At 47.0% G+C, this 27,026-nt stretch overlaps 3 protein-coding genes across 3 annotated transcripts; 1 reads left to right on the top strand and 2 right to left on the bottom strand.

Moving 5' to 3' along the window:
* The first annotated feature begins 938 nt into the window (after nucleotides 1-938).
* Nucleotides 939-4,410, top strand: LOC123759829 (spermidine/spermine N(1)-acetyltransferase-like protein 1). Its single transcript, XM_069320721.1, has 4 exons — nucleotides 939-1,072; nucleotides 1,621-1,744; nucleotides 2,546-3,430; nucleotides 3,481-4,410. The coding sequence occupies exons 1-4, from the start codon at nucleotides 939-941 to the stop codon at nucleotides 4,408-4,410; spliced, it is 2,073 nt and encodes a 690-aa protein (XP_069176822.1).
* Nucleotides 4,411-13,715: 9,305 nt separating this feature from the next.
* Nucleotides 13,716-17,247, bottom strand: LOC138361341 (uncharacterized). Its single transcript, XM_069320711.1, has 2 exons — nucleotides 14,246-17,247; nucleotides 13,716-14,109 (listed from the first exon to the last, which is right to left on the bottom strand). Exons 1-2 carry the CDS (start codon nucleotides 17,245-17,247, stop codon nucleotides 13,716-13,718), a joined length of 3,396 nt encoding a protein of 1,131 aa, XP_069176812.1.
* Nucleotides 17,248-24,290: 7,043 nt separating this feature from the next.
* LOC138361330 (transcriptional regulatory protein AlgP-like) lies at nucleotides 24,291-25,028 on the bottom strand. The gene has a single exon (XM_069320700.1). The coding sequence runs from the start codon at nucleotides 25,026-25,028 to the stop codon at nucleotides 24,291-24,293; it is 738 nt and encodes a 245-aa protein (XP_069176801.1).
* Between the last annotated feature and the right edge of the window lie 1,998 nt (nucleotides 25,029-27,026).

The following is a 27,026-nucleotide window of genomic DNA, read 5'->3' as shown; positions in this document are numbered from 1 at the left end:
AGTTTATACCAGACCTTATTAATATGACACATACCCAATCGTTAATATGGCATAAACCGAATCATTAATATGACAGGCCCAATCATTAAACCCCATTTTCCTTGCGTGTTTATAGTCATGCATCACAATGTGATCCAATAGAGGAGCAGTTTCTTTAGCCTCTGTTGTAGTTACTTTGGCCTCTACGAGTGAGCCCGACATCTCAGATGGTGATGGTGGAGGAGAACACAGAGTTTTCAGCTTAAACTCTGGCAGCCGAAACAGGTGAATATAGTGGAGTCTTGCCTCTGAAGGAACCAATTGGATCTTATCACAAGTGTTGAGCTGGTCGTATACACCAGGAGACGAGAAATAGTTGCACATAAAAATAGTCATAATTTTCATGCCGTTCCTTATTTTGCATCTAAGTTTTGCACTGGCACACATCTCTGTTAACTAATCCGGAGAGTCAGTTTACCAAGGCCGGGAATTCTTGCTCGAGTATCTATGCAACTTTCTGTCAGCGTTCTGTCGTGTTGCAAGAGAAAGGTGCTTCAGATCAAAGCTTTGATTGTAGAGTTTATTTGGTGATCTGCGAGGGCGTCACGTATCTGCGTATTCACTCTTAAATATGGTATTAAGAGAGTCGAACGCTTGTCCAATATTGTTACTCCTGGCTGCATGTGTATTCTGGTCAAGGACATGTATATTTGTTACATATATGATGTCTTTACAAGTTCAATAGATATGATATTTGGTTTATTTATTAGTTTTAGTAAATCTTGTTAATTCAAACGTTAGACACAATCTTCTTATTACTTCAAATTGTTCTGATTACAATGTTTTTTTTTCTACTGTAGTAATAGTAATAGTAGTAGGCATCCATCAGTCTCAGGAGACTATGGAGTTGCGCTCTGGTTGTCGAGGGTGGAGTGGGCCCAAAGCCTGGGTAAGTCAATATGGAGGGGAAGCTGTTACCCATGCAGCAGGTTGATATGGAGGAGAAGCTGTTACTTATGCATCATGTCGATATGGAGGAGAAGGTGTTACCCATGCAGCAGGTCGATATGGAGGAGAAGGTGTTTCCCATGCAGCAGGTCGATATGGAGGAGAAGGTGTTACCCATGCAGCAGGTCGATATGGAGGAGAAGGTGTTACCCATGCAGCAGGTCGATATGGAGGAGAAGGTGTTACCCATACAGAACCTTAAAGTTTTCTACTGTAAGTTTCTCATTACCTGCTTCCTTTGTGTGAGTGTTCCATGAGGCAGGTGCGAGGTGACTGTGGGTGAGGCAGTCGATCTCCATCTGACCCACTCAGCCTACCGGTCTCTCCTGCACCTAACTGGCTCTGACAAGATCATTGACTAGACAAGATCACTTCTCTTGAAGTGTCTTCAGAGGTCTTACAAGTCATCTTGCATGCCAGTATTATCTTAGTAGTTTGTGAATTATAGTGCTGAGCTCATCTCTGGTAGTTCGTAGTGCTTGTGTTTGGTAGTTGCTTCAACAACCTCCTGTCTTGGATGGCTCATTTGGCTTCTGCTGGATTGGATTTTATTCAGCTTTGTGTGAGTTGAAATGCAGTTGAATAGTCAACGAATATTAATTACATCATTCAACTGTTCATCATATGTTTAAGAACTCTTAATGTAGAACATAACTTACCTGTCTCCATCTACAAGTTGCCTTTCAATTTTGCCTTAGATGACTTGAAACCTTATCAATCTCGAGAGATTAGAGCCATCTGTGTAGACATGTGCAAGGTAATATTGTAGACATCTGTATCTTGTAGACGTCAGCGAGCGTTCTTAGACCTTTGCTTTGATAGTCATCTACGGTAGTAATGTCTTGGGTAGAACGTGAATATTACAGGTTCTAAACAAATATATTACATGTATATACATATATATATATATTTTTTACTACAAATGTGCATTAGTTTTTTGTTTGTTCCTTAAAATTTTGTGACGGTGCTTGAGCTGAATTTTTCAAACTCTGGAGCGCAGGTAGAGAGATCAGCTGCCTGTTTGAGATCAGCTGCCTGTTTGAGATCAGCTGCCTGTTTGAGATCAGCTGCCTGTTTTACCCAGAACAATATCCGCTACTTGCTTTACAACCAGGTTCCCAGTTACTGCTAGAAGCACAGAGGCGGACAATGAAGGGACGTTGCCTAATCGTCGTTATAATTGCGAGAGCAGCAGGTTGGCGCTGACTACTCAGCTACAGAGCGCTATGCACTTACTCCGTTCACTAATGATGCCAAGAAACTAATGTTCATTTTCGCATAATATATAAGACAAATGTTTTCCCCCCTCGTCATTTAATAACAGGTTGCCACATACAGCATATGAACTCTTAATATCCCTTGATATATATATATGTATACGTGTTCTCCTTGAACAATGTTCTTCAACCAGGGGCCATATTATATATATACATATATATATATATATATATATATATATATATATATATATATATATATATATATATATATATATATATATATGTATGTATGTATGTTTGCTGTTAGGAACAGCACTTTTGGCCTCGAATGCCGTCAGAAGCAGCCACGACTGAAGCAGCCACGACTGAAGCAGCCACGACTGAAGCAGCCACGACTGAAGCAGCCACGACTGAAGCAGCCACGACTGAAGCAGCCACGACTGAAGCAGCCACGACTGAAGCAACCACGACTGAAGCAGCCACGACTGAAGCAGCCACGACTGAAGCAGCCACGACTGAAGCAGCCACGACTGAAGCAGCCACGACTGAAGCAGCCACGACTGAAGCAGCCACGACTGAAGCAGCCACGACTGAAGCAGCCACGACTGAAGCAGCCACGACTGAAGCAGCCACGACTGAAGCAGCCACGACTGAAACAACCACGACTGAAGCAGCCACGACTGAAGCAGCCACGACTGAAGCAGCCACGACTGAAGCAGCCACGACTGAAGCAGCCACGACTGAAGCAGCCACGACTGAAGCAGCCACGACTGAAGCAGCCACGACTGAAGCAGCCACGACTGAAGCAGCCACGACTGAAACAACCACGACTGAAGCAACCACGACTGAAGCAGCCACGACTGAAGCAGCCACGACTGAAGCAGCCACGACTGAAGCAGCCACGACTGAAGCAGCCACGACTGAAGCAGCCACGACTGAAGCAGCCACGACTGAAGCAGCCACGACTGAAGCAGCCACGACTGAAGCAGCCACGACTGAAGCAGCCACGACTGAAGCAGCCACGACTGAAGCAGCCACGACTGAAGCAGCCACGACTGAAGCAGCCACGACTGAACACCACGACTGAAGCAGCCACGACTGAAGCAGCCACGACTGAAGCAGCCACGACTGAAGCAGCCACGACTGAAGCAGCCACGACTGAAGCAGCCACGACTGAAGCAGCCACGACTGAAGCAGCCACGACTGAAGCAGCCACGACTGAAGCAAGCCACGACTGAAGCAGCCACGACTGAAGCAGCCACGACTGAAGCAGCCACGACTGAAGCAGCCACGACTGAAGCAGCCACGACTGAAGCAGCCACGACTGAAGCAGCCACGACTGAAGCAGCCACGACTGAAGCAGCCACGACTGAAGCAGCCACGACTGAAGCAGCCACGACTGAAGCAGCCACGACTGAAGCAGCCACGACTGAAGCAGCCACGACTGAAGCAGCCACGACTGAAGCAGCCACGACTGAAGCAGCCACGACTGAAGCAGCCACGACTGAAGCAGCCACGACTGAAGCAGCCACGACTGAAGCAGCCACGACTGAAGCAGCCACGACTGAAGCAGCCACGACTGAAGCAGCCACGACTGAAGCAGCCACGACTGAAGCAGCCACGACTGAAGCAGCCACGACTGAAGCAGCCACGACTGAAGCAGCCACGACTGAAACAACCACGACTGAAGCAGCCACGACTGAAGCAGCCACGACTGAAGCAGCCACGACTGAAGCAGCCACGACTGAAGCAGCCACGACTGAAGCAGCCACGACTGAAGCAGCCACGACTGAAGCAGCCACGACTGAAGCAGCCACGACTGAAACAACCACGACTGAAGCAGCCACGACTGAAGCAGCCACGACTGAAGCAGCCACGACTGAAGCAGCCACGACTGAAGCAGCCACGACTGAAGCAGCCACGACTGAAGCAGCCACGACTGAAGCAGCCACGACTGAAGCAGCCACGACTGAAGCAGCCACGACTGAAGCAGCCACGACTGAAGCAGCCACGACTGAAACAGCCACGACTGAAGCAGCCACGACTGAAGCAGCCACGACTGAAGCAGCCACGACTGAAGCAGCCACGACTGAAGCAGCCACGACTGAAGCAGCCACGACTGAAGCAGCCACGACTGAAGCAGCCACGACTGAAGCAGCCACGACTGAAGCAGCCACAGCGAACCACAGAACAATGTGCGTGACCAAAAAAGTAAACAAAAGTAGATGAGAGCATCTATAAAACAGCGATAGCGATCACAAGATGGTGTGTTCGGACGTGTAATATTGCTGGTGTTCGGAACGAGGCTTCTCACCGATGCGAACACCTCCCCCCTCCCCCGTACACGCAACATTGCTCTTCATGCATAACTTTTCCAAGTGTTGCTTTAAGAAGCTCCCAAAGACTTCGCTGCTGCCGTTTGAACCTATTTTATTTGGCTATTAAATTTGATAATGCGATATTTGATATTTATATATATCTCAAAGTGACTATATAAATAGTTTCATCAATAAATAAAGTTCACGGACAACTTGTGGTAATGTAGTTCTCATTCTATGTGTAATTACAGAATGTCTTGGCTACTGAATGAGGAGGAAATATTTCCGTGATAACTATCGAAGATAGATCATATTAACGACAATTCTCGCGATGTCCTCGAGCTGGTTGTCTAAGGCGGTGTAGATTGATGGATTGTTGACGCTGGAGGCGCCTAGTTTATTGTGCACCCCATACTCATCCTGTGAGCGGTAGCGCAAAAAAAGGATTACAGAGGGCACAAAAGGTCTTTATCAGACCTCAACGGAGATTATTACATTAACGGAGAGTGGTGAGACGTCCTGACACAACCTTCACCGCTGACCAGACTGGATCTCACCTACTAGCACTTATGGGGATTGAGCTCCAGCTCTTTGACTCCGCCGCTAAACCTGTACTTGGCTGGTGTACAAGTTGCCGAGCCTTTTGCCTCCAGTGTTGTTTATTTTTTACACAGGTGGGTACCGCAGCAGACGACTCCTCTTAGCTAAGAGGAGTCGTCTAGCTAAGGTCGAGGAGCTAAGTCGAGGAGCTAAGACCAAGTCGCTCCCAAAGGCTCTGGGTGAGTGTTTTACCACTGTGCCACCTGGGACTGCGTATGCCAGTTTGTCACAACTCTGACAGTAAAATTTGCTGTTTCTAGTGTCTCTAAGAATCATTCCGGGACGTGGTTTGTACCTGTGTTCCTTCGTGCGTGTACCATCCATGTTAAACAGTACCCTGAGAAATCCGTTGGTAGGGATTATGTATCGCTACCAACGGATTCCTTGACGTTAATCTACTCCTGTGATGGTATTATTCGTTAAGTCTTCCCACGTAAGCCGGTTGGGAGCCGGTCGGCCGAGCGGACAGCACGCTGGACTTGTGATCCTGTGGTCCCGGGTTCGATCCCGGGCGCCGGCGAGAAACAATTATCAGAGTTTCTTTCACTCTATGCCCCTGTTACCTAGCAGTAAAATAGGTACCTGGGTGTTAGTCAGCTGTCACGGGCTGCTTCTTGGGGGTGGAGGCCTGGTCGAGGACCGGGCCACGGGGACACTAAAGCCCCGAAATCATCTCAAGATAAACTCAAGATATACGTAACTCATACCTCTCAGCTCTAGTACTAGTCTAGTGGCAGACCTTCGAACTGGCTAGCCTTGTTTTGTGTTTAACGATATCTGGACTCACATCTGGCGTTGCATATGCCAGAGCTGGTCTGACATATGTTGTGCACCGCGTTATTCCTCTGACCGGATTACGGATGCAGGTGGTCAAGTCTCTCAGTAGTTGACCTAGTCCCATATTACCGGAATTAATTAAGCAAATCGTAAGAAAACGAAATGGGCTCACCATAGCCCGTGCTACTTCCCCCCCAAACACACACCGAAACTACGACGTTGGTACAACGTTCGAACAAGATTTAACACCACCTAACCAGTTATAACAACCAATATAGCAAGTTGTAACAACGTTCTAATACGTCATAAACACGTTAAGCCAAGATGTAACAAGTTTATTACAAGTTGTAACAAGCGGAAAATAGAGACAGTTTCGGTTTGTGTTTCCAGGGTTGGAACTTTTTGTTCCAGGTAGCGAATCTTAAACAACAACAACAACAACAACAGCAACAGCAACAACAACAACAACAACAACAACAACAACAACAACATCAACAACAACACCAACCGGTATTAACGCCAATATAAAATAAAAATTACAACAGTACAAGGGACAGGTCACAACAGACAAGGGACAGGTCACAACAGACAAGGGACAGGTCACAACAGTACAAGGGACAGGTCACAACAGACAAGGGACAGGTCACAACAGACAAGGGACAGGTCACAACAGTACAAGGGACAGGTCACAACAGAGGAAGAATCCCACTTGTAAATTCCTAATTATCCTCCAATATTTTCGGACAACTAACAGCCTTGTTCACTCCTGGATCACATAGTTCACAGCTTCATAAAGAGACTTTGATTGGACATAATTCAATTACGTTTCTAGCTATGAATTACTAACAAGAATCAACTTTATTAATATGAAACGCACGAGAGGTCAGATCTTACCTTGACGTGTTCTGTTCCTGTTTTTGACTAGAACAAGACGTGTCCTGTTCCTGTTCTTGACTAGAACAAGGCGTGTCCTGTTCCTGTTTTTGACTAGAACAAGACGTGTCCTGTTCCTGTTCTTGACTAGAACAAGACGTGTCCTGTTCCTGTTCTTGACTAGAACAAGACGTGTCCTGTTCCTGTTCTTGACTAGAACAAGACGTGTCCTGTTCCTGTTCTTGACTAGAACAAGACGTGTCCTATTCCTGTTCTTGACTAGAACAAGACGTGTCCTGTTCCTGTTCTTGACTAGAACAAGACGTGTCCTGTTCCTGTTCTTGACTAGAACAAGACGTGTCCTGTTCCTGTTCTTGACTAGAACAAGACGTGTCCTATTCCTGTTCTTGACTAGAACAAGACGTGTCCTGTTCCTGTTCTTGACTAGAACAAGACGTGTTCTGTTCCTGTTCTTGACTAGAACAAGACGTGTCCTGTTCCTGTTCTTGACTAGAACAAGACGTGTCCTGTTCCTGTTCTTGACTAGAACAAGACGTGTCCTGTTCCTGTTCTTGACTAGAACAAGACGTGTCCTGTTCCTGTTCTTGACTAGAACAAGCCACCAATTACCAGATTAAGGTAATTACCATATTAAAGGATAAGGTCAGATCACTCCCACTGCTAGGTGGGTTAACACTAAATTAACCCAATTAGCGTTATTTAAGGATTATAGCGAGCATGGGAGAGCCTTGGTGCGTTGTGCAGCGGAGGACCACACTGTGGGAGAGGCAGGGAGAGTGTGCCTGGGAGAGTTATATGGGAGGTCGTTCCCTCCCTGGGAGAGCCATATGGGAGGTCGTTCCCTCCCTGGGAGAGCCATATGGGAGGTCGTTCCCTCCCTGGGAGAGTCATATGGGAGGTCGTTCCCTCCCTGGGACAGTTATATGGGAGGTCGTTCCCTCCCTGGGAGAGCCATATGGGAGGTCGTTCCCTCCCTGGGAGAGTCATATGGGAGGTCGTTCCCTCCCTGGGAGAGTCATATGGGAGGTCGTTCCCTCCTTGGGAGAGCCATATGGGAGGTCGTTCCCTCCCTGGGAGAGTTATATGGGAGGTCGTTCCCTCCCTGGGAGAGCCATATGGGAGGTCGTTCCCTCCCTGGGAGAGTCATATGGGAGGTCGTTCCCTCCCTGGGAGAGCCAAATGGGAGGTCGTTCCCACCATGGCAGAGTCATATGGGAGGTCGTTCCCTCCCTGGGAGAGTCATATGGGAGGTCGTTCCCTTCCTGAGAGAGTCATATGGGAGGTCGTTCCCTCCCTGGGAGAGTTATATGGGAGGTCGTTCCCTCCCTGGGAGAGTCATATGGGAGGTCGTTCCCTTCCTGGGAGAGTTATATGGGAGGTCGTTCCCTCCCTGGGAGAGTTATATGGGAGGTCGTTCCCTCCCTGGGAGAGTCATATGGGAGGTCGTTCCCTTCCTGGGAGAGCCATCTGGGAGGTCGTTCCCTTCCTGAGAGAGTCATATGGGAGGTCGTTCCCTCGATCCCTGGGAGAGTTATATGGGAGGTCGTTCCCTCCCTGGGAGAGCCATATGGGAGGTCGTTCCCACCCTGAGAGCCATATGGGAGGTCGTTCCCTCCCTGGGAGAGCCATATGGAAGGTCGTTCTGGCACTATGGCCCTCACCCTGTTATAGTGTTAATACCCCCACGGGCCTTCTCAGCCGCTGGGGGACGTGATTCCCGGCAATAGCCGGTAATTGGGTCATTACTGAACCATTATGTCTAACTGCTTCACTAACAACGTATCTGCATCGTTCCCCCCCGGAGGTGTAAGACCTCTTTGTCCACCAGGTGCTCTATCATGCCTCATTCCTGCCTCATTCCTGCCTCACACCTCCTTCCTCACACCTGTGAGGGAGGCACTCATCTACACCAGGTGTAGCCTGAAGTGGACTACGTTGTGTACTCTTGTGTGTGATTTGTTGCGAGGACTGGTTCCAGAGGTGTGAGGACTGACCTCTGAGGAAAGGTACAGGGGACTTGATGCTCGCAATGATGATGTAGAGGAAGGATAGATGACATGAATAAGTAATGCCGTGAGTGACAGATGACGTGAATGAAACATGACATGAATGACAGATGACGTGAATGAAACATGACATCACTGACAGATGACGTGAATGAAACATGACATGAATGACAGATGACGTGAATGAAACATGACATCACTGACAGATGACGTGATGAAACATGACATGAATGACAGATGACGTGAATGAAACATGACATCAATGACAGATGACGTGAATGAAACATGACATCAATGACAGATGACGTGAATGAAACATGACATCAATGACAGATGACGTGATGAAACATGACATCAATGACAGATGACGTGAATGAAACATGACATCAATGACAGATGACGTGATGAAACATGACATCAATGACAGATGACGTGAATGAAACATGACATCAATGACAGATGACGTGATGAAACATGACATCAATGACAGATGACGTGAATGAAACATGACATCACTGACAGATGACGTGATGAAACATGACATCAATGACAGATGACGTGAATGAAACATGACATCAGTGACAATGACAAAAGCTTCACAAGTGACTGACAAGGTGAGAAGAGATCACAAACAACAACAATTACATAAGCGCCCCCCCCCCCCAAAAAAAAAAAACTCGAAACAAGACGAACAGGAAATCCAAATCACATTTTTCCAACATCATTAAAGACGGAACCCAGCAACTGAAGCTCAACCTTCCAAACACACGCACACACGCACACACACACACACACACACACACACACACACACACACACACACACACACACACACACACACACAGAGGACTCTAATGTTCGCGGCGCCTCATAGCAAACTAAGTAAAGAACTCATAATGGCACCATTAATGTCGTCTCCTTCCCTCACAAGGCCTCATATGACTCGGAGAATTTACTCAAGTGAGGGATTAATGAGGCAGTTAAAGTCTCAGTCGCTACGGATCTTAAGGGTGTTTTCGCTGTTACCAACGTCGTCACTTAGTTCTGTCCGGCAGAGGGTAATATATTGACCGTGTTGGGACGAGCTCTGAAATGGCAAGAAGCTGTTCAAGTTCACGTATGTTTGTTGAGATAAGAAAAAATGCATCTCGAAGGGATAGAGTAGCTTAGGGTATTTCTACCCCCCTCTGAGAGGCTGGTTGAATTTGTCCACTTCCAAAATAATTAATGTAATGCGTAAATTTTATTACTTATTGTGGGTTTGCTGGAGGTGTGTTAGGTCCTATACAATCTTAGAATACACGTGTTCGAGTAACTCAAACCAGATCTACTTAAACAGCTTCCAAGACACCTGTTATGAAGGATAAAAATTGCCCCTCTTCCCCCAATTCCTTTAAAAAACAATTAATTTAGTGAATACTTATTTAAGTGATTAATTAGACATCACCCCACAGATCTGAAGAGTAAGGCAGTGATGACCTCCAGCATCCACAGTCCAACGCATCATCATAGTTTTAATTCATCTGCCTTGTTGCTATCCTATTCATCTTCCTTGTGTTCAACTGACACTATAGTCACCTTCCATGTTCACTATAGCCCAACAATCTCTGCATTATGGTTTACTTTGAGTGATTGTGTGGTGTAAATCCTCAGGCGTGGCAGCAGCCAATCACTGATACGATTCAGGGGTGATGGAGAGGTACCGGGGGCCATATTGGAGGGTTTGTTTACATACCTAATTCTCTCTAGATGGGGTAACTGGTCTTATTTTTGCATCTCTGGTGGAATTAATCCAGCATTTCCTGTACTGTGTGTGTGTTTCTGTACTCACCTAGTTGTGTTTGCGGGGGTTGAGCTCTACTCTTTCGTCCCGCCTCTCAACCGTCAATCAATCAACTGTTACTAACTACTACTTTTTATTATTTTTTCACACACACAGACACACACAGACACACACACACACACACACACACACACACACACACACACACAAACACACACACACACACACACAGGAAGGAAAGGCAGGACCATTAGGAGGCGGATGTTCGTGTGGACGGGGCCCTGTTTTCCAGCAACCCGACGAATCCTAACTTGCGGTAATGACCCCAAATCACCTGGTTCCGGTGAAAGCATGGCTCCCTCGATGAAAATATGATATAATAGTGATACATAGATGTACACACACACACTGATGTAGCCTCTGAGTGACCTGTGGCGCCATTCATCAGAGAGAAGGAGCGGGTGGATCAGTAATCAGACTCCACTCTGTAATCACGTCTATATCTTTGTAATTCCTTAATAATTAAGTGTCTTCTGAGAGTCGAGTACCTCGTGGTTTGTGATCCATCTTTGTATTATGGGCTTCCGGATGATATCAAATGAGTACTTTATTGAATTCTTCCTCTAATTATAATCGTGTTTGTTATCGTTGTGTGGGCTGGTACATCGTTTTAGGGTCCGTTTGGCTCTGATGGCTGTTCCAGGAATTCAATTGCTGCTTTTTTTTAGGGGAGAATTGTTCACTATCTGAATAATGTCGGAGGAATATTTTGATCTCTTCGAGTCATGAGTCTGACACCTGGAGACGTCTGGACCGTCTTGTTCCTCCGCTGGGACTTCTTCTCCTACACACAGAAATCACAATAGCGTGATGCATCAAAAGGCCTTGGCGAGGATTCGAACCTACGTCCGAGAGCATCCCAGACGCTGCCTGAGCTACGACATGGTCAAAAGAACTAGGACGTAGGTTCGAATCCTCGTCACGGCCCTTGTGGATTTGTTCTTCTTCTCCTCCTATCTTGAGGTGATTTCGGGGCTTAGCTTCACCGCGGCCCGGTCCTCGACCAGGCCTCCTTTATGTTACATACCCCCCAGGAAGCAGCCCGTAGCAGCTGTCTAACTCCCAGGTAATTATTTACTGCTTGGTGAACAGGTGCATCAGGGTGAAAGAAACTCTGCCCATTTTGTTTCTGCCTCCTCCGGGGGTCGAACCACAGCCAGACAACGCTTCCACCCGTCTACCTTAGACTTGTACAACCACTTTCTGTCACTTACTGTATCTTAGTACGAGGAGCGGGACATGTAACAAGGTTGCCACGGGATATATATATTAAATATGACCGAAAAAGTAAGATTAATAATTCTGACACGAATTTTCTCAATGTTTCTTATATTTTTCTTCACTGTTGATGGTAACTGAAAAATCAATTCTCCAAAATTCATTTTTATTTTTGGAGAATTGATTTTTCAGTTACCATCAACAGTGAAGAAAAATATAAGAAACATTGAGAAAATTCGTGTCAGAATTATTAATCTTACTTTTTCGGCCATATTTAATAATATATATATATATATATATATATATATATATATATCAAGGAATATAAGAACACTAATGTATTATAAGGAAAAGTTAACAGTCAAATACATTGTTGACTGGAGAGATTGTAATAATTCAATTGACTGGATTAATGCCAGTCAGTAATTAATGATAGACTATCATTGGTGAGGTGGTCACAGTACCGTGTACGTTTAAGGGTGATCCTGAGCGACATGGGTTCGAATCCTGGTTGGGTTCATTAGGGGTGGTGTAAGTAACCAGAAACAAATCACGAATGCGAGATAGAGGCTAAAGGAAGCTACTGAGTTAATATATTTGCCTTAAGACTTGAATTTTCTTCAACTCCAGAAAAAATCCGTGAGAGTGACTGCTGCTTGAGTTGACACACTTGATAGATGGATTGAAGAAGCTTTTGCATAACAGAATAGTCATATCCATGGTGGGTTAAGGCTTGTTATCATACAGTTATCATACTAATAGTTATCTGTTACGGCCCTCTCGGGACGCAACGGGGTTCTTACTCTGATGTCGTTAGAGGAAGATATATATATCCGACCCCAAGCCAGTAGAGGCTTTCAAGGGATGCGATCCGTGACGCAAGTAACTTAAAGGGAGTATGGAAAGAAAGTTAAGAAACTTAATATTATAATTGACACCATCACCATAAATATATGTAAAAGTAAAACGTACACAAGGGGGAGGGGTATTAACACTTTACAAAGGGGGTCAACACTGTAGTCTTCTGCTGGAGACTATGGATCCTTGAAGCTAGGTGCTGAGTCCGCGGTGCTTTCTTCGTGGCCTCAAGACGTGTCCTCTGAGAACGCCGAGTCTACCCTGGCCACAGGTCAGCCACAACACAGGTCCACTGGGGGCACCGTCGTGGAGGCCGTCAACCACACGTCCAGCAGGTCTGCTGGCAGGTACTGAGCCACCAAGGCTGGCACGGCCACTCCACGAACGATAAAAGGGGTACGCCCTAGACAGGAGTCTCGTGTGATATCACCAATCACCCTCCTGTCCTCAATACCCCAGTGGATTATCGTCTCCAACCGTCGGTCCCGGGTAAATCCTTCCACTGCCACTCTACTGGCAGGCTTAACACACCACAGTGTTCTTCCGGGGGGGACGACGTCACGACAGCTGCAGCAAACTTCACTGTATGGAGACTGGCTGCCTCGGGTAGACTGACTACACCTTCAACACAGTGGTCCCAGGTCGGCTCTGTAAGCAGACACGTCATTAATAACCGGGACACTAATACACCACACTCACAGGCTCAGATACAAACGCCCGACATATCCACTCCATAGATGGCGTTGTAGTCTGAGCACCACCTCACCAGAGGTCAGCGGCGGCGGTGTTGAGCGCTGAACGGGGCTGGAAACTGGCCCTCGTAGCTAGTACACGTCGTCGGTTTGGAGGGGATTTCGGGAGCTGACCCACAGATGGCGCGGCCGTCACTGTTTAGAGATTGGACGCTGGATCAGGGTCCGTAACACCTCCCCACCAAAAGAATTTGGTTTGGGTTCCTATGAAAAGAGAAGACAAACCAAATTAGTACGTGGATTTAGATGCGAGATAATGCATCAGCTACCACGTTGTCCACCCCTTTGATGTGTTCAATCTGGAGGGGATATTGCTGCAAATGTAGACTCCATCTGGTGAGCCTGAGGTTCTTTTGCTTAAATTGAGCCAGGAACTTCAGAGGGTTATGGTCGGTCCGTACTAATATAGGATGGCCATTGCTTGTTAAATATACCTCGAAGTGCTGGACGGAATTAATTAAGGCCAACGTTTCCTTTTCTATGACCGAGTAATTCAGCTGGCTGGGGGTGAACTTCTTAGAATGATAGGCCACCGGATGTTCCACCCCCTTCTCGTCCGTCTGGGATAAAACGGAGCCCAGGCCATAGTCAGAGGCGTCGACCGTCAGGATGAATCTATCCTCAAAGCTCGGGGACCTGAGGATTGGAGCAGAGATCAGAATTGCTTTGAGAGACTAATGCCTTCTGGCAATTCTCATTCCATATTAACTTTACCCCTTTCTTCAGCAGATTGGTCAAGGGGGCGGCGATGGAGGAAAAATTAGGGACAAACTTACGATAAAACCCAGCCATACCAAGGAAACGCAGGATGTCCTTCCTGGTAGCTGGCGTAGGATACTGGACTATCGCCTCGATCTTGCTGGCCTTCGGCGCAATCCATCCTCCTCCAACCTTATGACCTAGGAAGATGACAGAGGTTCTGGCAAACTCAGATTTATGCAGGTTGACCACTAATCCTGACTGGAGCATGGCCTTGAAGAAATCCTCTATGTGACGCAGATGATCCTGCCAATCTACATCATATATTAATACATCATCGATGTAGACTAAGGTGTTTTCCACGTCACGCAACACCGTACCCATCAGTCTCTGGAAAGTGGAGGCTGCGTTTTTCATCCCGAATGGCATCACCTGACATTCAAACAGCCCGTCGGGAGTCACAAATGCTGATATGGGTTTGGCTTTTTCCGTAAGGGGAACTTGCCAATAGCCTTTGAACAGGTCAAATTTTGTCAGGTACCGGGCTCTACCTATGGCATCCAGACATTCCTCTACTCTGGGGAGAGGGTAGGTATCTGCTACAGTGATCTTATTCACCTGGCGATAATCAATACAAAGACGGTATTTCTTACCAGGTTTGGGCACTAGTAGTATCGGGGATGACCATGGGCTCGAGCTCGGGGCTATCAGATGGTGTTTCAGCATATAATCTACCTCCTCTTTCACCACCCGTTTCTTCAGTGGGTTGAGACGGTACGGGTGTTGCTTTATAGGTCGGACGCCTTCCTCCAGCTCGACATCATGCCTCATGACAGATGTTAACCCTGGAACATCGTCGAAGATAGGCTTGTATTGCCGGATCATCCGCAGCAACGATGATTGATGTTCTTCGGCTACGTGTGTCAACTTTGCCTGCAAGTTTAACAGAATGTCTGAGTTAGTCAACACCTCCTCTTCCTCCTCAATGTCGTCATTAGTGGTCACTAAGGTTACGGGGAGTGTATCCCGCCCCTCGTATCTCTTGATCATATTAACATGAACCAGAGTCTCTTTCTTACGACGGTCTGGAGTACTCAGAAGGTAATTGAGGTTAGTAACCTTCTTTACAACCGGGTAGGGACCTACGAATCTGGCGCTCAAACTCCCAGTTATTGTAGGAGTACACACCAAAACCAGATCTCCTACTTGGAACTCCCTTTGCTTGGTCCTCCTATCATACCTGCTCTTGATCGTTCTTTGTGTATTTTCTAAGGTCCTAGTAGCCATCTCCCAGGCTGAGAACAGCCGTCCTTTATTTGTAGACAACCAGTCCACAATATCCTCGTTGGTTTCTGCGTCCAGCCAATGGTCTCGTGCCACCTCTAAGGGACCTCTTACCGAGTGACCAAAGATCATCTCGAATGGGGAGATTCCTATGGATTCATTGGGTACCGATCTTACCGCAAATAGGAGGTAGGGCAGTTCTTCCACCCACTTACTCTGCCTGTCGTAGCAAAACTTCCGAAGCATGCCCTTCAACGTCTGGTGAAAACGTTCCAAAGCTCCTTGAGACTCGGGATGGTAGGCACTAGAGGTAACCTGTCGAATTCCCAGGTCGGCGATCTGTTTGCGAAACAAATGGGACATGAAATTAGACCCCTGGTCCGTCTGAATGGTCTTGGGAAGACCGTATCGCGAGATGAACCAGAGCAGTTGTTTCACCAAAACCTTAGCTGTGATGGTTTTAAGGGGGATCGCTTCTGGGTACCTACTAACCCGATCTAGTATTGTTAACAAATACTTCACCCCTGAGGTAGCAGGTGGAAGAGGGCCTACTATATCCAAGATGAGGTGTTCGAAGGGCTCACCTATTGATGGAATGGGGTGTAAAGGGGCTTTGGGGACAGGCTGGTTTGCTTTTCCGGCCACTTGGCAGGCATGGCAGGTCTTACAGAAATGACGTACGTCCTCCTTCATATGCGGCCAGTAGAAACCTTTGGCTAGGCGGTGGAAAGTCTTAGAGATCCCACCATGTCCAGCAAATCTATCAGCATGGGCTGTTTCTAACAGCTTATATCTGAACACGGCTGGGACGACTATCTGATCACCTACCGCCCTTGACTGGGGGTATTTCGGAGGATGCCGGCGACACAGTACACCACTTGACCACACATATAGATCCCCTCCTTTCGTAGGAGAGTCTACGGTGTCGGCCAACTTCCGTACCTGAGGGTCCTTCTTCTGTTCCTCTATCAGCTGGGCTCGAGTCCAGCGTTCGGGAACCGGCATCTGGACTGGTGGGACTGGTGTATGGCTACTTGTAACCTGCGGGATAGGAGGAGAGTCAAACAAAGTGTTTAGATCTAGTGGTGCATGGAGGTGCGCCTGAGACCTGGTTTGCACTGCTGCGATGGGACTGGTCTCTTCACGTCCTGGAATATCCACTACCAGGGGACAGTTGGGTAACAATCCTAGGGCTAAGTCATTGGCTAATATTACGTCAATTCCCTCTATGGGAAGACTATCCACCACGGCCAACCGACACTCACCTTTGAAGTGCTGAGAGTCTAGATGTACTTGTACCAATGGGGCAACGTACAAGGTTGAAGGGAATCCTCCCAGGATTACCTTCTGCATCTCATCCGCCGATATACCTTCGGGTAATGATGTTTCCAGAATTAGAGACTGGGCCGCTCCACTGTCTCTAAGTATTACCACAGGCGTACTTGCAAGGCCACTGGCTACATATCCTTGGGAGGTATATGGGGCGAACAATCCTTTCCTCTTCTCTTGGGTGGATGTCGGTGGTACTATACTGTTCATCAGCATGACTTCCCTACGGGGATTATTACCTGAACTGCTACGACACTTCGCAGCAATATGTCCTCTCTTACCGCAGGTCCAACACAATACATCCCTCTTCGGACTAAACCTCCGAGGACTATCCGAGGTTGACTTGGCGGCACTACGAGGGGCAGTTCTATCTTCCGGTTTATGTTTGGCTGGACACCTTGAATAGGTCTTCGGGACGTACCTAGCAGATGGCCTATGAGTCAGGATATACTCTTCCGCCATGGTGGCTGCCGCACTCAAGGTCTCTACCTGCTGTTCCTCTAAGTACGTCTTGAGGTCTCCAGACAAACAATCCTTGAAGTCCTCGAGCAGAATCAGCTGTTCGAGGTCTTCCCTGGTCTCCACCTTCCGAGAGGCGCACCATTCTTGAAAAAGTCGCTCCTTGATGGTGGCGAATTCGGTGAAAGTGTGCTCTGAGGTCTTCTTCAGGTTACGGAACTTTTGCCTATATGCCTCAGGTACCAATTGGTACGCCATGAGCACCACTTTCTTCACCATATCGTAATCGCCGGAGTCGTCAAGGGATAACGTAGAGTATGCGATTTGAGCCTTCCCAGTCAAAACTGACTGTATCATGATGGCCCAATTCTCCCTTGGCCACTCCAAAGAGGCAGCAAAGAACTTCGAAACCTCTCTCTCGTTGAATTTGGGGACCATTTTGATATTCCTTACCGGATCGAAACCGCTTACTCCAGTTTGTCTCTGTCCAGCGCCTAGTCGTAATACTTCTAGTTCATGTTGTCTCTGTCTTTCTTTTTCTTCTCTTTCTCGTTCTTCTCTCTCTCGTCTCTCTTCTCTTTCTCGTTCTCTTTCTCGTTCTTCTCGTTCTCTTTCTCGTTCTCTTTCTCGTTCTTCTCGTTCTCTTTCTCGTTCTTCTCTTCTTTCTTCTCTTTCTCTCTCTTCTCTCTCTCGTTTCTCTTCTCTTTCTAATTCTAAACGCCTCATCGCCAATTCCTTTTCTTTCATCTCCATTTCTTTATCTTTTAATTCTCGTTCTAATTCTAACTTCTTCCACTCTATCTCGCGATTGATCTCTAGGGCAAGCATTTTGACTGTTAGGAAGCTGATATTAAGCTCACCTGCATCACTGTCAATGTCACTGCCCTTATCTTCCTTTTCTGTGGAAGCTATTTCCTCACCTTCCCTTGTACTAGGAGTCTCGCCTTCCTGTTTCTCTTCTGCCTTCAGGTGCCGGTGAACCTTAGACAAGATCTCCACACGGGAATCACTGGCACGGATCTTGATCTCCAGGTAGGCGCTCACTAGTACAAGTTCCGGTTTGCTCAGATATTTTAATCTGGCAAGACAGTCCTCTCTGTTCAGGAAAGCCTGGACATCGTCCAGATCATCGATGGTAGCCTTGTCTGCCATTGTCACAGATGGAACACTTAACGAGCACTTAACACACTGCTTACACGTTAGCACTTAACACACCGAGCACTGTTCTACGCCAATATTGCACTTTATCGCACCAAACACTGCACTTGCCAATATTGCACGTAATCACTTCGGGCACCACACTACCCAATATTGCACCTAATCGCTTAATCACAGCGAGCACCGCACTGCACAATATCGCACTTAGTCACTCTGAGCACCGCACAGGACGTATAACGTCACAATCGTCACACACAGGGGGAATTATATACAGGGATTACGCCACTTCACCACACCTGTCAAACATACTTAACAAGGGGACGGATCCCGCTGGGGATGCCAATTATGTTACGGCCCTCTCGGGACGCAACGGGGTTCTTACTCTGATGTCGTTAGAGGAAGATATATATATCCGACCCCAAGCCAGTAGAGGCTTTCAAGGGATGCGATCCGTGACGCAAGTAACTTAAAGGGAGTATGGAAAGAAAGTTAAGAAACTTAATATTATAATTGACACCATCACCATAAATATATGTAAAAGTAAAACGTACACAAGGGGGAGGGGTATTAACACTTTACAAAGGGGGTCAACACTGTAGTCTTCTGCTGGAGACTATGGATCCTTGAAGCTAGGTGCTGAGTCCGCGGTGCTTTCTTCGTGGCCTCAAGACGTGTCCTCTGAGAACGCCGAGTCTACCCTGGCCACAGGTCAGCCACAACACAGGTCCACTGGGGGCACCGTCGTGGAGGCCGTCAACCACACGCCCAGCAGGTCTGCTGGCAGGTACTGAGCCACCAAGGCTGGCACGGCCACTCCACGAACGATAAAAGGGGTACGCCCTAGACAGGAGTCTCGTGTGATATCACCAATCACCCTCCTGTCCTCAATACCCCAGTGGATTATCGTCTCCAACCGTCGGTCCCGGGTAAATCCTTCCACTGCCACTCCACTGGCAGGCTTAACACACCACAGTGTTCTTCCGGGGGGGACGACGTCACGACAGCTGCAGCAAACTTCACTGTATGGAGACTGGCTGCCTCGGGTAGACTGACTACACCTTCAACACAGTGGTCCCAGGTCGGCTCTGTAAGCAGACACGTCATTAATAACCGGGACACTAATACACCACACTCACAGGCTCAGATACAAACGCCCGACATATCCACTCCATAGATGGCGTTGTAGTCTGAGCACCACCTCACCAGAGGTCAGCGGCGGCGGTGTTGAGCGCTGAACGGGGCTGGAAACTGGCCCTCGTAGCTAGTACACGTCGTCGGTTTGGAGGGGATTTCGGGAGCTGACCCACAGATGGCGCGGCCGTCACTGTTTAGAGATTGGACGCTGGATCAGGGTCCGTAACATTATCATACTAACAATACTTGTTTGAGAGCAGTGATTTTCACTGCTAGGAGTTGTTCTTGGCGAATATTGAACAAAATGAACAGCTTCCCTTGACACAAGGTGATTGATGTCTCCAGGGAGGGGGGGAGGGGTGAGGGGAGAGGAGGGAGGAGGGGGGGAGGGGTGAGGGGACAGGAGGGAGGAGGTGGGGGGTCGACGTGGCCATGGATAGCAAGGAAGTAGAAGCAGCCAGGGGGTAAGATACCATCAAGCAACCATCTACACAAGACTGCTGTAGACACGATGCATCAGTTACCACCCGAAGCGAGTCCTCTCCTGCCGGGCCGGGTGCGGTCCGGGTGCGGGCCGGGTGCGCTCCCGGTGCGGTCCCGGTGCGGGCCGGGTGCGGTCCGGGTGCGGTCCGGGTGCGGGCCGGGTGCGGGCCGGGTGCGGGCCGGGTGCGGTCCGGGTGCGGGCCGGGTGCGGACCGGGTGCGGGCCGCATATAGCAGCAACCGGTGACGGCCTAAATGAACGAATAAGCCCACTTAACCCGAGGAAAAACACCCAAGCAAACACATATATCACATCACTTTTTTAATCCAGAACATATTACTGTCTGGGAGGAATAAAATATTAGTTTCCTCTCGCTCTGCTTACGATAACGGGAAGATATGCACCTTGCGACGTCACCCATATGGCTGACATCAAACCCCGTAAATACAACCAAACTCCCGAGTAATATTTTGCATTTACATACAAACGGAGAAATATTATCGTGATTTTTAAATGTGGCTTTTCTTCCTCGAACCTCTAACATCAAGAGCAAGTCTCCACAGCTGTATTGTGGTTCCTCGCGCCATTAACCACAATGGGACTGACTCCGTCTTGCAAGGCGCTGCTCTTCATCCTCAGATTATTCAAATCGGCGTAAGAAACAATGTGATGTTTATGGCCAAGTGATTTCTCGCGTTCCTCAGATATCTTTGTCAGCAGAGTCTCTCTGTTCTCAGGAAACATTACGACCTTCAAAGTTGGCGAAATTCTACTATATCGTCTTGTGTTTACCGTCAGGTTATGGGGCTGTTGATGCTTGTGAGTTACTGAAGTTATGGGGCTGTTGATGCTTGTGAGTTACTGAAGTTATGGTGTTGTTGATGCTTGTGAGTTACTGAAGTTATGGTGTTGTTGATGCTTGTGAGTTACTGAAGTTATGGTGTTGTTGATGCTTGTGAGTTACTGAAGTTATGGGGCTGTTGATGCTTGTGAGTTACTGAAGTTATGGGGCTGTTGATGCTTGTGAGTTACTGAAGTTATGGGGCTGTTGATGCTTGTGAGTTACTGAAGTTATGGGGTTGTTGATGCTTGTGAGTTACTGAAGTTATGGGGTGTTGATGCTTGTGAGTTACTGAAGTTATGGGGTTGTTGATGCTTGTGAGTTACTGAAGTTATGGGGGTGTTGATGCTTGTGAGTTACTGAAGTTATGGTGTTGTTGATGCTTGTGAGTTACTGAAGTTATGGTGTTGTTGATGCTTGTGAGTTACTGAAGTTATGGTGTTGTTGATGCTTGTGAGTTACTGAAGTTATGGTGTTGTTGATGTTTGTGAGGTACTGAAGTTATGGTGTTGTTGATGCTTGTGAGTTACTGAAGTTATGGTGTTGTTGATGTTTGTGAGTTACTGAAGTTATGGTGTTGTTGATGTTTGTGAGTTACTGAAGTTATGGTGTTGTTGATGTTTGTGAGTTACTGAAGTTATGGGGGTGATGATGTTTGTGAGTTACTGAGGTTATGGTGGGTTGATGTTCGTGAGTTACTGAAGTTATGGTGTTGTTGATGCTTGTGAGTTACTGAAGTTATGGGGTGTTGATGTTCGTGAGTTACTGAAGTTATGGTGTTGTTGATGTTTGTGAGTTACTGAAGTTATGGTGTTGTTGATGCTTGTGAGTTACTGAAGTTATGGTGTTGTTGATGTTTGTGAGTTACTGAAGTTATGGTGTTGTTGATGCTTGTGAGTTACTGAAGTTATGGGGTGTTGATGTTCGTGAGTTACTGAAGTTATGGTGTTGTTGATGCTTGTGAGTTACTGAAGTTATGGTGTTGTTGATGCTTGTGAGTTACTGAAGTTATGGTGTTGTTGATGCTTGTGAGTTACTGAAGTTATGGTGTTGTTGATGCTTGTGAGTTACTGAAGTTATGAGGTGTTGATGTTTGTGAGTTACTGAAGTTATGGTGTTGTTGATGCTTGTGAGTTACTGAAGTTATGGTGTTGTTGATGCTTGTGAGTTACTGAAGTTATGGTGTTGTTGATGCTTGTGAGTTACTGAAGTTATGGTGTTGTTGATGTTTGTGAGTTACTGAAGTTATGGTGTTGTTGATGTTTGTGAGTTACTGAAGTTATGGTGTTGTTGATGCTTGTGAGTTACTGAAGTTATGGGGGTGAGGATGTTTGTGAGTTACTGAAGTTATGGGGAGGAGGTGTTGATGTTTGTGAGTTACTGAAGTTATGGGGAGGGGCTGTTGATGTTTGTGAGTTACTGAAGTTATGGTGTTGTTGATGTTTGTGAGTTACTGAAGTTATGGGGAGGAGGTGTTGATGTTTGTGAGTTACTGAAGTTATGGGGAGGGGCTGTTGATGTTTGTGAGTTACTGAAGTTATGGGGGTGTTGATGTTTGTGAGTTATTGAAGTTATGAGGTGTTGATGTTTGTGAGTTACTGAAGTTATGGGGAGGGGCTGTTGATGTTTGTGAGTTACTGAAGTTATGGGGGTGTTGATGTTTGTGAGTTATTGAAGTTATGAGGTGTTGATGTTTGTGAGTTACTGAAGTTATGGGGAGGGGCTGTTGATGTTTGTGAGTTACTGAAGTTATGAGGGTGTTGATGTTTGTGAGTTATTGAAGTTATGAGGTGTTGATGTTTGTGAGTTACTGAAGTTATGGGGAGGGGCTGTTGATGTTTGTGAGTAACTGAAGTTATGAGGTGTTGATGTTTGTGAGTTACTGAAGTTATGGGGGTGTTGATGTTTGTGAGTAACTGAAGTTATGGGGGTGTTGATGTTTGTGAGTTATTGAAGTTATGAGGGTGTTGATGTTTGTGAGTTATTGAAGTTATGAGGGTGTTGATGTTTGTGAGTTACTGAAGTTATGGGGGTGTTGATGTTTGCGAGTTACTGAAGTTATGGGGGTGTTGATGTTTGTGAGTTACTGAAGTTATGGGGGTGTTGATGTTTGTGAGTTACTGAAGTTATGGGGGTGTTGATGTTTGTGAGTAACTGAAGTTATGGGGGTGTTGATGTTTGTGAGTAATTGAAGTTATGGGGGTGTTGATGTTTGTGAGTTATTGAAGTTATGGGGGTGTTGATGTTTGTGAGTAATTGAAGTTATGGGGGTGTTGATGTTTGTGAGTTACTGAAGTTATGAGGGCTGTTTGGGGGACAGTTTTTAGTTTATTTTCCTCCACATTTACACAATGATAACCACCAAATATACATATTTTTCTTGTGGGCAGCTACAGATGGTGATGGTGGTGGGGGTGGTAATGTTGATGGTTGGTGTGTGGTTATCTTGAGGTTATCTTGAGATGATTTCGGGGCTTAGCGTCCCCGCGGCCCGGTCCTCGACCAGGCCTCCTTTTTGTTACACCCCCCCCCTCCCCAGGAAGCAGCCCGTAGCAGCTTTCTAACTCTCAGGTACCTATTTACTGCTAGGTAACAGGGGGGGGGCATCAGGGGTGAAAGAAACATTTTGCCTAGTTGTCTCAGCCTCCACCGGGGATCGAACCCGGAACCTCAGGACTACGAATCCGAAGCGCTGTCCACCCAGCTGTCAGGCGCTGTCCACCCAGCTGTGGTGGCGGCAGTGAAGGCAGATGTGGCAGCAGATATGAACCAGCAAGTCAGATATATATTACAAAGTACTCCCCTCCTGAGAGCAATGACTGACACCAGAGATGTGGTGTCAGAGCAGACATATCCCCTCCCCCTGTAACAACCTCTCAGGTCATTATAACCCCCACGCAGACAATTCTGCTGCCCCCCACAGACCACAATAACCCCACACAGACAGCTCTGCTGCCCTCAGAGCCCACAATAACCCCACGCAGACATCTCTGCTGCCCCCACAGACCACAATAACACCACACAGACAGCTCTACTGCCCTCAGAGCCCACAATAACCCCACGCAGACATCTCTGTTGCCCCCACAGACCACAATAACCCCACGCAGACAATTCTGCTGCCCCCAGAGCCCACAATAACCCCACACAGACAGCTCTGCTGCCCCCACAGACCACAATAACCCCACACAGACAGCTCTGCTGCCCCCACAGACCACAATATTGCAGCAATATCACGTCATGACTAAAGCTGTTTACCCCTTATCACACTCGGTAACATTTCCTGTTGCAATGGTCGAACATATATATTCATCCTTCTTAGTTTAAAAGGAAAAGGTAATTTTCCCATGAGCACCACTACGAACCCTCAAGACTCCACTTACGACTGATTATCCGTGTCAATTCTTCTTCTTCCTCTTGGCTCGGCTTTTCTCTAATCGTCAATTTTGGTCTTGTAAGGTGAAGCGGCTACAGTTTGCGGCATCCACCTTCGACCCCGGAAACTTCTCTTTAGTGGAGTTGCGAGTTCGGTAATGTGGATCACAGCGCCAGGCTTGGAGGCGGCACTCACAGCGCCAGGCTTGGAGGCGGCACTCACAGCGCCAGGCTTGGAGGCGGCACTCACAGCGCCAGGCTTGGAGGCGGCACTCACGGCGCCAGGCTTGGAGGCGGCACTCACGGCGCCAGGCTTGGAGGCGGCATTCACAGCGCCAGGCTTGGAGGCGGCACTCACAGCGCCAGGCTTGGAAGCGGCACTCACAGTGTCAGGCTTGGAGGCGGCACTCACAGCGCCAGGCTTGGAGGCGGCACTCACAGCGCCAGGCTTGGAGGCGGCACTCACAGCGCCAGGCTTGGAGGCGGCATTCACAGCGCCAGGCTTGGAGGCGGCATTCACAGCGCCAGGCTTGGAGGCGGCACTCACAGCGCCAGGCTTGGAGGCGGCATTCACAGCGCCAGGCTTGGAGGCGGCATTCACAGCGCCAGGCTTGGAGGCGGCATTCACAGCGCCAGGCTTGGAGGCGGCACTCACAGTGCCAGGCTTGGAGGCGGCACTCACAGTGCCAGGCTTGGAGGCGGCACTCACAGTGCCAGGCTTGGAGGCGGCACTCACAGCGCCAGGCTTGGAGGCGGCACTCACAGTGCCAGGCTTGGAGGCGGCACTCTGCTTCATACTAGCACTATAACGATCAACAGGGTAGTTTAGGCTCGAATCCCCCCCCACCCACCCACCGTACGTCCACGCCCGCGAGCTACTGTGATGTGTAGTGATGTACACTGTACGCCCACACTGTACGCCTGCACTGTACGCCCACACACACACACAACCCCTGCCGTGCGTACGTGAGTCGTAGAGGGGGGAGGGGGAATTATTGCATTGACATGTTTACCATTCGTGTCTGGTGCTTTATTGTTCATTTTATTGCGAGAGCAAGTAATCAACATGCGCATGCACACTCTGACACACACACACACACACACACACACACACACACACACACACACACACACACACACACACACACACACACACACACACACACAGGCTATTTACCACAAGGGGCACACGCACTAGGGGACACAGGTGGAAACTGAGTGCCCAAATGAGCCATAGGGACGTTAGAAAGAATTTTTTCAGTGTCAGAGTAGTAGACAAATGGAATGCATTAGGAAGTGATGTGGTGGAGGCTGACTCCATACACAGCTTCAAGTGTAGATATGATAGAGCCCAGTAGGCTCAAGAACCTGTACATTAGTTGATTGACAGTTGAGAGGCGGGACCAAAGCGCCAAAGCTCAACCCCCGCTAGCACAAATAGGTGAGTACACACACACACACACACTCACACACACACACACACACACACACACACACACACACACACACACACACACACACACACACACACACACACTCACACACACACACACACTCACACACACACACACTCACACACACACACACTCACACACACACACACTCACACACACACACACACACACACACACACACACACACACACACACACACACACACACATTTAAAGGGATATATGAAATATTTATATTCCCACTCGAGTGACGTGATTATTATTGTCAATCATTTTTTATTTACTTACACAATACATATGTTTAATGCCATGTGACCATTAGATGACAATAACTCATCCAACTGTTAACAGATGTTAACAGTTGGATGAGTTATCATCCAGGTGTTTACTAGCAATGTGTTAAGTTAATCTTGTCATAAGCGCCTATGAGTTCCCACCCCTGTGCCGGGGAAGTCCACTACGGGCTCGCCATAGCCCGTGCTACTTGCCACTTTTGGTTCCCAGTAGCTGAATCTACAACAATAATGAGTTAAGAAACTCGGGACTTTACGGAGGGAAGAAAAATGAGTTGTTGAGATCTGCCGTGAAGAATAATTACCTCATAATTACAACTGTGGAATCACACAAGTGAGTTTAGATATCCACAACATTTGCTCATAGTGACATATATATATATATATATATATATATATATATATATATATATATATATATATATATATATATATATATATATATAAATATATATATATATATATATATATATATATATATATATATATATATATATATATATATATATATGTACGCCTGCACTGTTGCCATATATATATATATATATATATATATATATATATATATATATATATATATATATATATATATATATATATATATATATATATGGCAACATATAGTGACAGGTGTCACAGCTTCCTCATCATTTGCTGATGAGCATATTAAAGCTGGATCATTACCAGTCGAGAGATACTCATATGAGCTAACTCATGACCAAGTGAGGGACTCATCACAGAGAAATGAGTCCGTGGCATCTTTCCACTTAAGGCATCCACTTAAACCCCACTTTCATCCACTTTACACTTAAAAAAAAGGATCCACTTTTCACTTAAAATTCTCGCGAGTTTCTCAGTAATATCCAGCGCTCATCCAATATATTGTTTCCAGTTGTTATTTCACGAGATAAATACCAGAGTTAATACTAAGTTAAAGATATAATGTCAAGGTGTATTGTTATCATGGCTTCTCTGACTCATTGTTATCATGGCTTCACTGACTCATTGTTATCATGGCTTCAGTGTGGCATTGTTATGATGGGTTCAC

Source organism: Procambarus clarkii, chromosome 8 (assembly GCF_040958095.1).
Source record: "Procambarus clarkii isolate CNS0578487 chromosome 8, FALCON_Pclarkii_2.0, whole genome shotgun sequence".
Taxonomy (NCBI): Eukaryota; Metazoa; Arthropoda; class Malacostraca; order Decapoda; family Cambaridae; genus Procambarus; species Procambarus clarkii.
Note: the sequence above shows the minus strand (reverse complement) of the source record. Positions and strands in the feature narration are given on the sequence as shown.

Bases quoted from the DNA above. Each gene is read 5' to 3' on its own strand.
- LOC123759829 (XM_069320721.1), top strand. From the start codon at position 939: ATGGAGGGGAAGCTGTTACCCATGCAGCAGGTTGATATGGAGGAGAAG. The intron at 1,073-1,620 runs GCAGGTCGATAT...CATATGTTTAAG, and splicing joins GAGAAGGTGTTTCCCATGCA to AACTCTTAATGTAGAACATA. The intron at 1,745-2,545 runs GTAATATTGTAG...GAATGCCGTCAG, and splicing joins TCTGTGTAGACATGTGCAAG to AAGCAGCCACGACTGAAGCA.
- LOC138361341 (XM_069320711.1), bottom strand. From the start codon at position 17,247: ATGGCGGAAGAGTATATCCTGACTCATAGGCCATCTGCTAGGTACGTC. The intron at 14,110-14,245 runs GTTTGTCCCTAA...TCCAATCCTCAG, and splicing joins ATGGCTGGGTTTTATCGTAA to GTCCCCGAGCTTTGAGGATA.
- LOC138361330 (XM_069320700.1), bottom strand. From the start codon at position 25,028: ATGAAGCAGAGTGCCGCCTCCAAGCCTGGCACTGTGAGTGCCGCCTCC.